Genomic DNA, 16,090 nt, shown 5'->3' on the forward strand with positions numbered 1-16,090 from the left:
CAGAACTCATCTAGTCAAGCAAATGTAACATCCTTCACTGTAAAAGCATACAGAAAATCCTCACTGCCAGAAGACTGCAAGGCCGTCTCAGCCACTGTCCACTGAATTTCCAGTCTACCACCAATGCAAATGAAGTAATTTGTTTTTAAATACTTATATTAAGCTTCTCACTGCTAGTAGTTTCTAAAAACTGGATCCCACTTGATTGACGATCACCAGCAGCATAACTAAGTGCAATTAGGCAGCCTTTTTCCTTTATTTTCTTCCCCAAGCTTTTAAAAATATAACAATAATCCCAAAATAATCTCCACTTAGAATTGCCTCTTTAAACAAAGCAAGTTTTTTGTTGCCACATTTTGCAGCCATGCTTATACGTCAGTTATTCTAGGAAATAAGCACCATGCCAACAAATGAATGCCATTTTCCACCACATTTGAGGAAAACTGTCGCATAACCACATACTTTCAACTGCAGCAAAAAAATAAAGCAAAACAAAACAACAAAGAACAGACTTTCCACCTATGAAGAGAAATACAATTTATTTAAATAATTTCTGGTCAGGGTCTTCTTGTACAAAAATAAACTCTTCCAGAGGAGTTTGTTGATTTGCTGGCCAACAGCTTCGCTCACATGTATAAACTATAACAGTCCCAAATTCCACAGACAGATCTAAAAACAAAACAATAAAGGTACGTAACATATTAGAGGAATGCTTCAATTAGTGGCTACTGCTTATCACTGCAGTTCAACCTTCCAATCCAAAACACATTTGTCCACATTCAGCCTCCCATATACATTTTCTTATTTCAGAAATTTTAAAGCAGCATGACTGAGAATTTTCAAAGAGTTTCTTAGGTGCCTGCAATCTTACATGGCAATATTTATTATTTTCTGAGGCCTTATTTCATAGAAACACAGAATGGCTTGGATTGGAAGGGACCTCAAGGATCATCAAGTTCCAATGCCCCCTTTCTCCTTTAGTACGGGAGGTATGCTCTCATTTAATAGGCAATAAAGATAATCACTACCAAAGTCACAGCATTATCTACACTGCTGTTATAAAAGTACATCAGGAAGCACATGAAGTCGAATGGAAGAGCTCCCATTTGCTTAGTGTAATCTATAATGGAAACATTATATCCATAATCTAGGTGCATATATGCATCTATTTGTAACCTACGTAGTTCTATGACCACTATAGTTAAGCACACCAGTGCCTACGGTTAACAAGAAACAATCCAAATTACACTTTATTGAACCTTATCAATATATTTCTAATACTCTTTCAGCTAAGTCCAAAGTCAATACCTGCATCACCCCGCAGCATGCTGACCAGTGCTGGCATAAGCTGAAACTCGAATATTCTGTTGCTTCCACAGTTACTGCAGGCTGGAATACTGTTGTCAAAGTTGGCTGGAGGACAAGTTATGAACAAAGGCTGACCACCCCAAGAGTATCTAAGAGAAAACAAGAAAAAAATTATTTTTTGTATCTCAAGTAACTAGGAAAAAAACCCACATTGTTAGCAGCCAGCCATCTGCCTATGCTTCAGATGAGTCACTCAACAGAAATTAGATAGGAAAGGGAACAGTGAAAGGTCAACACTTACAAAGTCTTAAGGAAAGAGATGGATCTAACGGGGTAAATGGTTTAAATTGACACCTCCAAAGCATGTTAAACTTGACTCAATTATACCAACTATACCTGCAGGGGATTCTTAAAAAAAAAGTTTTCTTAAAATGTTACTCGCACATTTACTTATATTAGTAAATGTTCTGTATAATATTTGATAGTTAAGTAATGGATGTTTCTAACGTTTCCTGTCTGCATAACCTACCCCTCAAACTTTACTTCCTCATCAAAAAGCTGCCAGTTTCTCCTAGTTCTGGAAACCTGGCAGACAAAAGTTCTGCCACTACACTGCGACAGCTCGAGCAGGTAGGTTGCATCCAACTCTCTGGATTAAAGAAGTTACAAACTAATGCTTGTACAATTCATGAAAATTGTATTATCTGGTACTACAAATAAGTTAGGATTTGAACACTTTGATACACTCTCACTCAGAAATAGCTTCTCCTTTTTGAAGTTTTCTCTGAGATTAAACTCACTTTTGTTCTAAGAAGAGCAAGCCATTCAGCATGGTCACTGGGTGTAGTCGTAAGCTGCAAAGGACCTCAGACTTTAAAAAGAGTAATTTCTTACTTCATTGACATCCCAAAGACTGAGCCATAAGCAGTAACAACAAGATTACAAAACTTCAGAGGAGGAGATAGCCTTGGAAGTATGTAATCAAAACTTAGCAAGTTTTTCAATTAAGAAAAATAAGTAAATATATTCAATTAAATTGTTTATTTTTATTTACTGACAGCCTCCGTCTAAGTGCTGTCTCTGCCTGTTACTACCAGCTGATCAACATACCTTAAAATCTGTTCTGGACAGACAGATATTCTTTTCATAAATTTATGGAACGTGTGGTCCCCACTTCTAACTTCACTTTTCTCATACTTCTCATTATTATCTTTACCAGCAAAACTACGAGAGAAAAAGGAATAAACCAAAAATTCAAATTCAGTACAATAGGCATGCTTTAAATACATTCCAATTAATAGATACTCACATTAAATTTATACACACAGAAAAAAAGCCAAACATTAAATTAAGATGTAGTCACTGTTCCAGCTCGCAGCAGAACATTCTGCTTCTAGGTCCACTATCTGTTGCCAACGGTGTTTCAAACTATGATAAGACATTCATATCCATCAGATACCTGCTTATACCTAAAGCTCGGTGTGGTCACCTATGTTAAAATCAGAAATACTTTCAGCACCTACACCCAGAAATTGTTTTCCTGACCACTTCTTTATCAAAAACCCTGAGTCTAACTAACTGCAGTCATCATCCCAGTCTCTAGTCGAAATCCCTGAGCTTCTCAGCTCTTAAAAATGCAACCAGAATAACAAAACCTGTAGCATTATAAAGGAAAAAAAAAGAGGAATGTCCAAATGTCACAATATGAACTCATAAAACATAGCATAAGATTTTGTTCAAACCACACTGGTTTGGTTACATAGACTGAAGGTACACTGCTCTGTCTGGATCCCAAGGGGATTCCAGCTGCTCAGTCACTCAGAAATAGATGCAGCAGTGTGTAACTCAAAATTTCCAAACTGGAGAAAACAGGTACAATGTTATGTGTTTCCTGCAACATCCTACATACAATTGCTTCCTGAAGGAGTCAGTTATGAACGTATTCAGATCTACTGAGAACTAGACTTAGTTCATCACTCAGTACAAATTGAACTACACAATCCCTTCAGCTTCAGCATGAGGTTCAAACAGGTTCTTACCTTTCTGACAGCAAATGTTCCAGATCAACACCCTCTCTCTGCTGATACTCTTTCAATAGTTTATTTGCATGATCTGTATCAAGGAAACCAGCATAGTCTGCCTCATCCACAACACTAATGTAATAGGAGTGGAACACGGGAGCCGAAGTGGCCATTACCATCTCCTCCCTGAGTAGGAGGTCTGTATTTAGGGGACCTGACACATCTGCAGCTTCAGACAAGCGAAGCTCTTGGAGCTGTGACACACACTGTGCTTCTCCAGATGCAGAGCTGCTCATCCCTGCATTTAGGCCCAACATCTGAAGGGCACATATGGAAGACTCTGCTCCGCCGCAGCCTCCCCAGTCGTCTGCCTCAGCACACCAGTCCTTTGCAGAAAAGTTACATTCTTCTTTCTGCGAGGGAGGGAGAAGAGAAACATTTTCAAGGCTGACCGCACTGATGCGGTGTCACTGCGATACAGAATAAGAGAAAGAAAACCTTAATCTCGTGCTTAGTGTTATGTTGCCCATCCCCTCTCAACGCCAGGTACCAGCATATCCATGTTTGCTTCTCACAGCAGCACACTTATGGCAAAAAACCGCGTCAGACTGGGGAAATGGTGCAATAATGCAATGGCTGCTTGCTTGATGCGCTGCATCGCCATTACCCTGTTGCTGGCATGACTGCAGGAAGCCAGCTTGGATATTTCTCTGAACCAGTAACTGCGCTGCACTAAGCTCAAAGAGTGGAATACGAAGAAATAAAACAAATTTACCCCATTTTAACAGGAATACAAAGCCACAGACCAAACTACTGCAAGTGTAAATATCCTGGCTGAATCAGCACTCTCCCTGCCTGACAGCATTCACGTGGAAGCAACGCTCCTCCTCCAACCATCCCAAGCAAACGCTCCAGTAAGGCTTCAAAGGTAGAAATTCCTGAAATTCTGACAGCAAATACCTGCTGTAACCGCGACCACCACCCTGACCACGGAGCCCCGACCCCGCACACGGATGTGAGGGCCGTTGGCGGATACGTTCGTGCCGCTCACACAGGTACGGGCAGCGCCAAGCACACGGAGCCCCTGAGCCCCGCGCCTCACGCTGCCCACCGTTAGCCAGACCCCAGGGCAGCGCCGGCCGTACCTGGCCAGCCGGCTTCAAGTCGCAGCCCCGCGCCTCCCGTCCTCGTGCCTCCAAGCTCTGGGAGCGCAGCACCTTCCAGCTTCGGCCCGACATGTGAGAGAGAACACAAACAAACGCGCTGGGTAACGGCGCTTCCCAGCCGCCCCTCGCGCGCGGCCCCGCGCCCTCACCTCTGGGGTCGCCCCCAGCAGCCGCTCCCGGCGCAGGCGAAGACGTTGGCGAGGCGGTGGAAGGGAGACTCGCCCAGCGGGCAGTACACCTGCACCAGGTGCGCCAGCGCCGCGCCGCACGCCCCGCAGCGGGGGCAGCCCGGGCGCACGGAGGGCAGCGCGTCCTGAAACACACACAGCGCTCAGCGCTCGGCGCCGCGGGAGGGCCGGGCCGCGGAGCCCCATCGGGGCGAGCACCCCGGCACCCCCCGCCCCGTACCGCGCGGCCGCCCAGCTTGTTGGTGGCCCAGCCCGGGGGCTGCCCGCCGTCCCGGCACGGCCCCACCACGGCGACGTCGCGGAGCCCCAGCAGCACCGGCGGCCCCGCCGCCGCCGCCGCCATGGCAGCGCCGCTCCGCGCCCTACGGCGGCCGCCGGCGGACACGCGTCCCGGCGGGGAGCGCCTCCCGCTGAGGGGCCACGCCGGGCGGCAGGGGGCGCGCGCGCCCTCCCGAGGCGGCCGCCATCTCGCGGCGCGTGCCCGCGGGCAGCACGGAAGCCGGCGCGTTCGGCGCCGAAGCTGCGGCTGCGCTCAGAGAGCGGCGCGGCCCTCCGGCCGTGATTCCCGTCGCCTCGGAGCGACCCGCCTACCCGCACCGGCTTAGTCTAAGGCGGTCCCGCACAATGTCTCCTCGATAATCATTAAAACCGTACATCCTTCGAGTTATCTCAGGCTACATGAAGCAATTAGCACTTTGCAAATGACGTAGATACCTTCACTCGAGCACAAGCAGACTTTGCCAACGCTCATGTTTTTAAAGTTATTAAATATCTTGGTTACTCGAAAGCAGGGCTTTACAGAACGCACCTGTCTAGTCGTATGTTGGACATGTCATACCTCCTCAACGCTGCTTCCGTGCTCCAAGAGCCAGCTTATTATGCTGTGATGTTAAATCTGGAGGGGAAGAAACAAGACCTCACGTTGTTCTCAGTGCAGATGGCGCAGGCACAGCCATCGGACTGCAGTGAGGCTCACTGCCCTCGCAGCTGAGATGCTGTAACTATCACTCCTTACCGGGGCCAAAGAAAACAGGTTTTTCTAAAATTGGGTAAGGCCTTGATTGAGTGGAACTAAAAGGAAACCCAAGGGAAAGGTACTCCAGGGTCAGACTTAGGCTGATGTCAAGGCCAGACTCTTTTCAGCGGTATGTGGAGACAGGACAAGGGGAAATGGCCGAAAACTGGAGTATAAGAAGTTCCGCACCAATGTGCGCAAGAACTTCTTTATGGTGAGGTGACGGAGCACTGGAACAGGCTGCACAGGGAGGTTGTGGAGTCTCCTTCTCTGGAGATATTCAAGACCTGCCTGGACGCCTACCTGTGCGACCTGGTGTGGGGATCCTGCTTTGGCAGGGGGTTGGACTCAATGATCTCTGGAGGTCCCTTCCAACCCCTACAATTCTGTGATTCTGTGATGTAACAAATCCTCTCTTGATCTTATATATCAGCAAATGCTGCTGACTGGAGCTAGGTAACCTGCAAAAGTGGTTTGTGATATTGCAAGCCAATCTAAAGAAACCTTGTAACCACCAACTGTCTCTCTCCTGAAAGCGCTGCCCTGTTGCACAACATTTTACACCATCTAGTAGGGACAAGAAAAGGGGGAAAGGCTTTAAACTACAATAGGGGAGATTTAGGTTAGGTGTTAGGAAGAAATTCTTTACTCAGAGGGTGATGAGGAACTGGCACAGGCTGCCCAGAGAAGCCGTGGATGTCCCATCTCTGGAGGCACTGAAAGCCCTGCTGGATGGGGACCTGGGCAGCCTGATCTGTGGGTGGCAGCCCTACTGCCAGGGGAGTTGGAATGAGGTGATCTTTAAGGTCCAACTTCAGCCATTCTGTGATTCTATGAACTGCTCGAGTGAGTGATCTTCATCCACACCAGTGCCAGGCCAGACGCTTTGAACAGCTGTTGCTCTGCTGCATCACAAGGTCAGTTTTTGTTCTCCTCTTTCTTCCTCCACGCTTTGGGGCAGCAAGATCCAGATGACCAGCCAGCTCTCACTCAGAAGGTGTGTAACCTGATGCCAAAAGACCTCATGCACATCAGCAGGGAAGTCTTAATGATTATGCAAGCTGTTCCTTTAACAAACAGCACACGTATGCTTGGGCCCTGAACTCAGTGGAAGGTTTCTGTGTGCAGACCACACATCCTCTGCAGCTTAGCTTCCTAAGCAAAGTACCCTGTTCGGAATTGGGCAGCTTGAAAGCAGAGGCCACCTCGCTGCACAGAGCTCCTTGGTCTTCCATGTCACTCACTGGACAGCTGAGAAATAATAAATTACAGAAATAGAGAAGTGCCTGTCTTCTTTGCAGCCCAGTGCCTCCATCACATACAGATTTTATGCCCATGACAGGCAGCCCCATGGCTGGGCAGGCCTTAGCTACTGCAGACTTCAAAGAGAGGCATCCCAAGCCTGCCATCCTGTCCAGTCTACACAAGGGAAGAAAGAATCCCCAGTGGTTATCAGTTTGCACTTTAGTAGAATTTCTTTGTTCAGACTTGTTAGTGGCTTTCACAACACTCTCTTGGAATCAACCTAAATTATGTGAAAGAAAATACGTTCCAAAAATCAGAAGTACAATGTATTTGAAACAATTTACAGAAGAGGAAAACACAAGTGATCTCATGACACTTTTCTGATGGATGCTCTCCTCCTCTCAAGCTGTTTCCACTAAAAGTAAGTGGAAAGAGGTGGTAGGAGTGTCAGATAGTATAGTCTCTTTGAGCCTGAAGGACTCTTTATTTTTATCTGCTCGCTTCATCATTGATTTTAATTTCCATGAACATTTTGCACTTCCCTTGATTCTCTCCTTTCACTGGGATCATGACAACAATTTACATATTAGTGAGTAGAAAATCAAGATTAAAATCTGCATTCTGACAAATTAATTTTGACTTCAGGTTTTACAAGGAAACTGTTTCCTCTACAGCTCTCACAAATCTGTGTGTTCTCTCCTTCTTTCACTCCTCATCTGTCCTGTGAGCTGTACCCAAAACTCCATTTTGTCTTCTTTCAGTTTCTTTGCTGCCTTTTGTATGAGGTCTATTTCCAGGTATCTTTCATCCAGATCATACTGAGGCCAATGTACCAAGCCTTCCCCATTGGGATTCCTGGAAACACAAAAGTGAAAAGTTACCTCTCCATTTGTGCTCTGACTTCTCAACCTGAGATCGTTCCAGAAGACTAACAGGAGCTCCGACTGCACGATTCTAGAACCTGAACTGATGGATGATTTTATCAAAATGCCCATCACTGGAACAGCAAACGTGTAATAATGTTTGCCATTACTCTGGGATCTAATCCTCCGCTGCAGATCCAAATAGCTCTTGGATTTTATTTCAGATTGGATTTCCAGAGCTTTTCTTGCAATCATCAAGAAGAGAAACTATTGGTTTCAGTGCTTATCTTAGACTCTGCCACATTTACAGGAGCTACCATGCTGCTGCTGTGCTTCAGGCGACACAGACAAAACTAGAACTGCAGTTAGCACTATGGATCTCACCCGTTTCTAGCAAAGTTAGTCCAGTACTTCATAACAGTTCTGCTAAGTTTATTTTCTTCCTCTGTAGCATTCCCTGCAAAGTGAGAGAAGAAATGGCAATATTCAAGATCAATAATCAAAAAAAAAAAAACAGTAGTCCAACCAATTCCATGGCAAAGAAGCAATGGATTCTATTATTTCTAAAAAAAATTATATTCTGAAAATGCTTAGGTGAGTAAAATTAATAGCAATGTTGATATAAAAAGAATTGTTTTGCAAACACAGATACATCACCAGCTAAGAACGGCTTTCCAAACACAAAGGCAATCTCACTTCCATGATCTGCTTTTACAAACTCTGGTACGACACCTGCAGCTGAGCTTGGTCGATGCTGAAATTCATAAAAGTAGACTGGGTGGCCAGCATCTAACAGAAAATAAAATTAAGAATGAGAATGCTAGTATTGCAAGGGCCAAATGCATTTGCATTGATGATAATGCATTTCACCACAAGCTATTTTGACAAAATAAAACACTAGCAGTTCTTCTGATAGCAAAGTGTGATACATACATAAAGTCCACAGACACACTCATGCACACTCATGGAAGATAACATTTGTTTGAATAGATGCTGAATTAGAGACTCACCTCTATGGTATCTAGCCACTTCAATGGCAGAGAAAACAAACATGTGATCTCCTATTGCATCAAGAAGGCCATCTCGCACCTGAGCACGGCTCTCTGCTTTCCCTATGTATTCACTGAATACAAGATCAACCATGTCAGAAGTAAAACTCTGAAATAAACAAGAAAGGTACTTTTCATAATGACAACAAATACTAAAATGAGTAATAGTGTAAACTGAGAGTGCCACCTCCATGTCTCTGGCTAGACTCCAAACATTACCATCCTTCAGAAAAAATCCCCTGCTGCACCCAAGCAGACCTCACAGTTCACAGTGGTGCACCTTTACCTAACATAGATGTTCTTAGGGAGAAGAGATTGGAAAGATCAAAAGGGGTGTCCTCAAATGCCATTAGATAAATAGCGACTGGTGATGCTAAGAGATAGATACAGAACTGTGTTCTTCCTCTTGTGGAAACAACCCTCGTAAGAGAAATGAAATCCTGCTGCATTTCATAAGATCCATTTCTTGCTGCAATCGGCCATAACTTACTCTCTTTCAGAAAAACCCTAGGCTCTGCCATCCCCAGATTATGATAGATTCCTGTGGCTCTACATGATCCTTTACAAGTATCGGCTATGTTTATCAACTTCTTCATTCTTACCTATTAATCTGCAATTTTTTAAGTTTTCTAGTTTCAGGAGAGCACAAAGCAACCAGAAGGCTGAGAGCTTTGTAAAACACAGGGAAGCAAAACCTCCCATGTCTACACGCAGGTCTTCTGGTGGCATTATAGGTATTCCGAGGTATCCTTTCTAGTCTCCATGTGAAGCTTCATAAACATGAATACTGAATTATCCTACTGAAGAAGTAGCACTGGGTTATTCTGGAAATGGTCTCTTACCTCAAATGATGACTCTAATAAGTTCTTTAGCACTTGATATGCAACTTCTTTGTCCAGACCGTGTGTAAAATCAGGAAATTTCATCATCTTCATGACAAAGAGATTATATATTTAGGGGGCAATCTTATATTCACAAACGTATATCTGAATAAAACCACTACAAGTTTCTTACTTTAGGAAGGCCCCATCCAAATTCACAGTTAGTTATTCCTACTATATATGGGATTGCATTGATTGCTTTTTCAGACAGTAATTGCCTGGGACTCTTTGGAAGAAATACACCATCCACACAGGCACTGATGTGCGTAGCTGGCTGAAAAAAAAACAAACAAAAGGCAGAATGATTTACATAAATGTTGCTTCATTTCTACAGTATTTTCAAAGCAAAACAAATAAGGTGAAAATACAGGTAATTTTCCTCAATAGATATTTGAACCATAGAAGATTTGTTCATATTGGCATCATATCATAAGTATTCACGAAATGTAGGTTACATTAAGTTTACAAGTGCTCTTAGCAAGCGCAATCCTACTGTGAACGTGTGATGCTGTGAGGGGATAACCAACTTCTGAGTTGAATCTGCAAAGGAAAAGGGAAGCTAGCACTGTGATAAGAGATTTAGAGAAGGACATAGTTATGATGTTAAGTAATGTTCAGTTTCTCAGGAGAAACTCTGACTCATACTCTTGTCTCTTCCCTTGACAGAACCTGGCAGTGAAACACATGTAGCTCAATGCCCAGGCAGAGTTAAAGAGGAGCCTGTTCACATTTTTCAGATGAGGTATAGCATATCTGCAATATTGTCCTACCTGAAAACGTAAAGAAGGGCAGATGTTAGATAGACTTCAAGTTCTCTCAATATTACAGGACATACTTAGCACGCTCTGTTACGATCAAATTTGAAATGCCCCTCATATACAATGTATAATTTCACCTACCATTTTTAGAGTTATCTGTTCTATCTCTTCCTCTGTTTTTCCTCTTAAGCATTCAACCAGAGCAGCAGAACTGGATTTTTCACAGCCAGATGCAGCAGCAATTCTCTGCAATCAATATAAATGAGTCACATTCGCATTTACTAATTTTCCTTATACTTTCCCTACAAGGGCTCTATGTGCCACTGAGTCTGGAGTCCAGAGAGTGCAGGGGGTACAAAAAGAACACTTTCAACAGTCAGAAGCTGCACTGTTATCACAATGTATATCAGACTGAGGTGATGTGTGGTTTACCCGAAAGCCACCCCTTTTTTCTCACTGATTTTTCATTAATGTACTAAGAGTGATCGTGGACATGGGGTTTTTTAGAGAATTAATAAACATGCATGCCTATGGTGAACGTACCAGATATGAATCAAGTATAAATACATCCAGCAGACTGACAGAGCTGCAGATCGGGAAAAAACAACTCTAAGGGGGAGAGATCAATGTTGCAGAAAGGACCATCAACACCAGAAGTATTTCAGCTGTAAATGCCAAGACAGGAATCTTTTATTGTGGGCTGAACAGAAAGACAAAAGCAACTCCTCCAGAATATCTCCATTCACTAACAGATCAAGGCAGTTGTTCTGGTATGTAACAAGTAGGGCTGAGAAGTCTGGATGGCATAAGGTAGTTAGAGTAATGCATACATAGAATATCACCATGTAGATGATAAATAAAGAGCACATTACACCCTTCTCAATGATGCATAGTCTTTTTGAATGAAGTAATGCTATTTCTCAGCTGTCCTTAGATAGACCTCAGTGCAATGCTGCCTCCTTTACATCCCAGGTTAGCAAAACAAAGCTCTTGGAGGTTGTTTCTCACAGATGACAAATTGGGATGACTTGGGCTCTTCTTTTTTAGCGATAACTAGGCAGAATAAAGTTTTGTTCCTTTGAGCACATCAGGCACCAGGCGGGAGGGAAAGAGAACAGTATTTGGATCTGGTGCCATTTTCCTGTCAAAAATAGCAGCTCAACTATTACTGCAGACAGTGTACTGCTGTGCATTTCCTACTCACTCACTGACTTCTCTCTTTGCTTCCTCGCTCTTCTGCTTTCACGCAGACATCTGAGGATCTTTGGGTATTTGGAAAGCAAAGTTTCACTCAACGTGAATTACTGCAAACAGGAATACTGTCTTATGAAGGTGACTGAAATTCCACAAGAAAAAAAAATCTAGATCCAGTTTTTGGAATAAACCATTTAAGATGTTCAAAACTATCTGAAAATGAAATATGCCACAAAATACTCACTTGTGCTTCTCCCTCAGGCTTATCAGTGAATAAAAGCCTGATTGCAGTACCACTCTCTGAAATGGCCTTATGGAACAAGCCCTTTGCCAGTGGAGACAAGACCTGGAAAAAAAAAGCACTATCCAGAAACAAGAACAAGCATTACTGGAAATGCATTCTAATCATGGACAGAGGATTTCAATATCAGAAACTGCCTTTTTTGAAAAAAATGTCATCTGAGTGTTACTCTGTAGCCTCTGATCAGAGTTCTGCTGTGCAAAGGTCTCTGGCAGCATTAACAGGGATAAGTTCAAGCCTTCCCTTTCCCTTCTCATAAAACTTTGCTTACAAGACTTCATGGAAGAACACTGCATGCCACATATCAATCAAGTATAAATCTGTCCAGCAGAATGGCTGTGCTGCAGAAGGGGAAAAACAACTCTAAGAGAGAAGTCAGGAGCAAACAGACATTCAAATTTGAAGAGGACAAATAACATTTAGGGTTCCAAATGACATCATCTAGGTACAAAAGAACACTTTCAACAGTCAGAAGCTGCACTGTTATCACGTTGTATATCAGACTGAGATGATGTGTGAAAGCTACACATTTTTTCTCACAGATTTTTCATTAATGTACTAGGAGTGACCATGGACAGTGGGTTTCTTTTTGTCAAATAATAAACATTCATGCCTGTGATAGAACTTACCAGAGCAGATACACTGATTCCCCCTGCAGATTCTCCACAGATGGTGACAGATCCCGGGTCTCCTCCAAAGTGTATGATATTTTCCTGAATCCACTGAAGAGCTGCCACTTGGTCCAAATACCCCCAGTTACCACGAGCATGCCTATCACCAGTGCTAGAAAGAAAGAACAGACTTCATTAAATGCTTGATGGAGAAAAAATCAACACTGAGATAAATACAATGTGCAGGATAAGGAATCAGCTGTGAAGGAGCCTCTCTACGTAATTTAAAATTGAATTGGCTTGAAAGGGTTGAGATTGGACCAGCAATCAGGCCAGAACAGTCTCTGAAGCAGATCTGGAACTTGCATGTCGCTCCCAACTGTTGCATGTGTAATTAAGAAACAGAGAGCTTATTTGCAAAAGTGGGCCTTTGCACAAAGGATTTGCACACATCATTTTGGAAATTGTTTATCAAAATCAAAGACAGCATATCTTACCTAAAGTATCCAACTATACCCAATCTGTACTGAATTGCCACAACAACCACGTTGTCAAAGGCTGCTAATGCTGAGCCATCATAGGATGATGCTGCTCCAAGAACTAACGCACCTCCATGGATCCATACAAAGACCTGGAAGGGGAAAAAACAGAAACAGTTCAGCACAGGGAAGAGCTCCTTCTGATACAGACTCAATATCCTAGTTTGTGCTGCTTTACTCTTGAGTCCTTTCATGAAATGGTCAATGTCTTTGAAATTGGAGGCTGGCAGCCTCACAACAGGCACTGATTTCTTTAAATACTTGAATTTTACCAGTGCCCCTGCAGGAAATCAAGCACTGCCTATGTAAAAAATCAGTAAGATTTTATTTGTCAATCGTTAAAAACTGTGCCAATAAGTCCACATACTGTGCAGGTTGCAAGTTTGCAGTACAAGTACTGTAATTCTCAGAAAGCTGTTTGAAGATTCAGGGAGAGGCTCAATCTGTCACATCAAATCACAGAAGCCATCAAGCCTGCTAGAGGTTTTGTAATGATTTTCCTTACCGGTAGTTTCTCTTGTTTTTCTGTAGAAACAGGTGTATATATATTCAGGTATAAGCAATCTTCAGACATCTGGAGATGAATTTTTTCCTTTCGAGTACTAACAAGATCTGAAACAAACTGTCCTGTTACTTTGTCCTGTAGACACCTGAAAAAATAAGAGAAATAACAATCAATGGAAAAAAACAAAAATGCCAAAGCTATAGAGTGAAGGGTTTTTTGCAAAGTACAAAACTCTGGTACATTTCTCGATCGCTGGCAACAGAAAACACACTGTTAAGTTTTGTTTCTCAATATGTTTTCATCCATTAAGCTTGCATGGTAAGGCCTATAAAAAGGGGCAGCAGTCCAGAGCAGTACAGTTTGACAACAAACACAGTTTTGCATGGTTCAGAACATTACAGAAGTATAGTTGCAGATGGATACAGCTATAAATCACTTCCAATAAAATGCATAATACTTATTATGAAACTTCAGCAGCTCTTTGTATTGCAGTTATTAGGGTAGAGTTAGCAAAGCAGGGCAGCAGTACAACTGGAGTTTCTTACATGTCCCGTTAACCATGTGACTCATCAGCATTTTATTCCAACTTTTTCTCAGCTTCTTTCTGCTTCTGCTTCAAAGCCGCACACCTTAAAAACATAACCAAATGCTCACAAAAGACCACACTGTCAGTCAGGTGTTGGTCCATATTGGCTCAGTTGTGATGCCTATTAGAGAGCACTCAATGAAACAGTAGCTTAGAAAGATTTCTTCAGAAATCCATTCACTGAAGCAGATCTGAGAGTAGGTGAGAGGACACCAAGGAATTTACCCTTGTGGCTTTTGATCAGCCTGAGTACCAGCATGCTCAAACTGCAGGTAACATAAAATCATTGAGAACATAAAAGCTTTTCTTCCTGCTTTACTTACATTGGTGGGTAGGAAGTGGCATCTCTGACACCTTTCCACGGCTCAGGAGGCTGGGGTTCAGAAAACCTCAGTGGTCCAACAGGAGGCTTAGCAAAAGGAAGTCCCAGAAAGACATTTACGCTCCTCTCAGCCGCATCAACTTTGATTTGGTATCCTCGGGCAGTCCCATATTTGGTCACCACTTCTGGTTGCTCTGCTTTTTGCCCTGCGGGTTGCGTGCACAACATCGCATCACGGATTGGTCTCCTAGTGAGCAACTGACAGCTTTCTAAGAGCTTTGGCTACCTGAATGTGCACCTTCTGCTTGTTTCAACAACTCTCTGTCAAACACAAGCCTTCAACAAACGCTAATCGCTGGGGCTGACTTAAGTTCAGCCTTCATTCTGATAGTGTTCCCAGGTATGATCTCCCTCAGCCATACCGTGCCGGCAGCATATCATGTGCTTACTCTCCACACGCATCAGTAACCGTGGGTAGATTGTTGTTACTCAAAAGTCCACCGGATTGCCCTCATAAAGAAAAGGCATTTCCTGATCTAGAAAAGGATCTGTGAGTGCACAAAACACACTTGGGAATCTGGATAGAACCTACAGACAAACAAAAAACAACTTCTGCCACACCTGAAAACAGTCAGGCACTCACACATTCAGGTAAGATTTGCTTAAATCTCAGTATGAAATTTATCAGAATCAACACCAAACATGGCATATTGGAGTCTCTGACTCAGCAGACAAAATTTCACAATACGAATTTACTTTTGCTAGCTGCACATGAAAAAAAAAAACGAGACAAATGCCTGAAAGCAGACCAGAGAGAGAAACAAAGAGCTCTTTGCTGTTCAGACCTCAGTGGAAAACATTTTGGAAGCTTACCAGTAGCTACGAGTGCTGTGAGCCCGGCAGTGAGGATCAAGGACAGCAGCGTGTTCTTCTCAGTTGCCATTCTGCAGCCTGCTCACACACTTCCCGACTCTGTGCACTGCCTTTAGTACTCTGAAAGAATAGCTGTTGCGCAAGACAAACACTGATAAGGAAAAGCAGTGCTCAAGCTGTGAACCGAATTGGCCGGGGCCGGCCTTGAACAACTGTCATGACAGAATGGCACTGCTCCAAGGGGAGCGTAATGCAGCTTATCCGTACATGGGAATAGGGGAACCCACAAGTCTCATACCAGCTGCCTAGGGCTCCTTATGACTGCTCTTCACAGAACTTCAGGCAGCAGGGATTTGCTTAAAAATGCACTGGAAGCAGTCCTCAGAACACCAGCAGATTCTTCCTGCTGCAGAACTGCTACCATTACCGTCTGTAACAATTAAGTCAGCACTGACTTTCACTGCACAGAGAACAAACCAGGAAAACTCTCCTACTAATGCATACTTTTTGACAAAAGCAATACAGGAAAAATCCTAGCTTTTCCTGCAGGGTCAATGCTCCACCCGCCACTCAGTCCTGTGCACTCAGAAATGTTTAGCTGGTATCTCACCATACACGAGTTTTGCAACAGCTAAGAGAGGTTTTCTCCATTACTGCAGTACAGG

General features: G+C 43.5%; 2 protein-coding genes across 2 annotated transcripts; both read right to left on the reverse strand.

The window, feature by feature from the left end:
* Positions 1-522: 522 nt before the first annotated feature.
* On the reverse strand, positions 523-5,026 carry PDCD2L (programmed cell death 2 like). Its single transcript, XM_031615335.2, has 7 exons — positions 4,904-5,026; positions 4,645-4,808; positions 4,475-4,553; positions 3,348-3,742; positions 2,419-2,532; positions 1,309-1,457; positions 523-669 (listed from the first exon to the last, which is right to left on the reverse strand). Exons 1-7 carry the CDS (start codon positions 5,024-5,026, stop codon positions 539-541), a joined length of 1,155 nt encoding a protein of 384 aa, XP_031471195.2. The 3' UTR covers positions 523-538.
* A 2,230-nt stretch (positions 5,027-7,256) lies between these two features.
* Positions 7,257-15,557, reverse strand: LOC149916151 (fatty acyl-CoA hydrolase precursor, medium chain-like). The gene is made up of 13 exons (XM_090149347.1): positions 15,426-15,557; positions 14,554-14,758; positions 13,645-13,789; positions 13,098-13,231; positions 12,619-12,772; positions 11,933-12,034; positions 10,636-10,740; positions 9,870-10,010; positions 9,698-9,784; positions 8,817-8,964; positions 8,464-8,595; positions 8,191-8,263; positions 7,257-7,798 (listed from the first exon to the last, which is right to left on the reverse strand). Exons 1-13 carry the CDS (start codon positions 15,493-15,495, stop codon positions 7,621-7,623), a joined length of 1,674 nt encoding a protein of 557 aa, XP_090005473.1. The 5' UTR covers positions 15,496-15,557; the 3' UTR covers positions 7,257-7,620.
* Positions 15,558-16,090: the final 533 nt, after the last annotated feature.

The sequence above is a fragment of the Phasianus colchicus genome, chromosome 13, assembly GCF_987193195.1.
Source record: "Phasianus colchicus chromosome 13, bPhaCol1.hap1.1, whole genome shotgun sequence".
Taxonomy (NCBI): Eukaryota; Metazoa; Chordata; class Aves; order Galliformes; family Phasianidae; genus Phasianus; species Phasianus colchicus.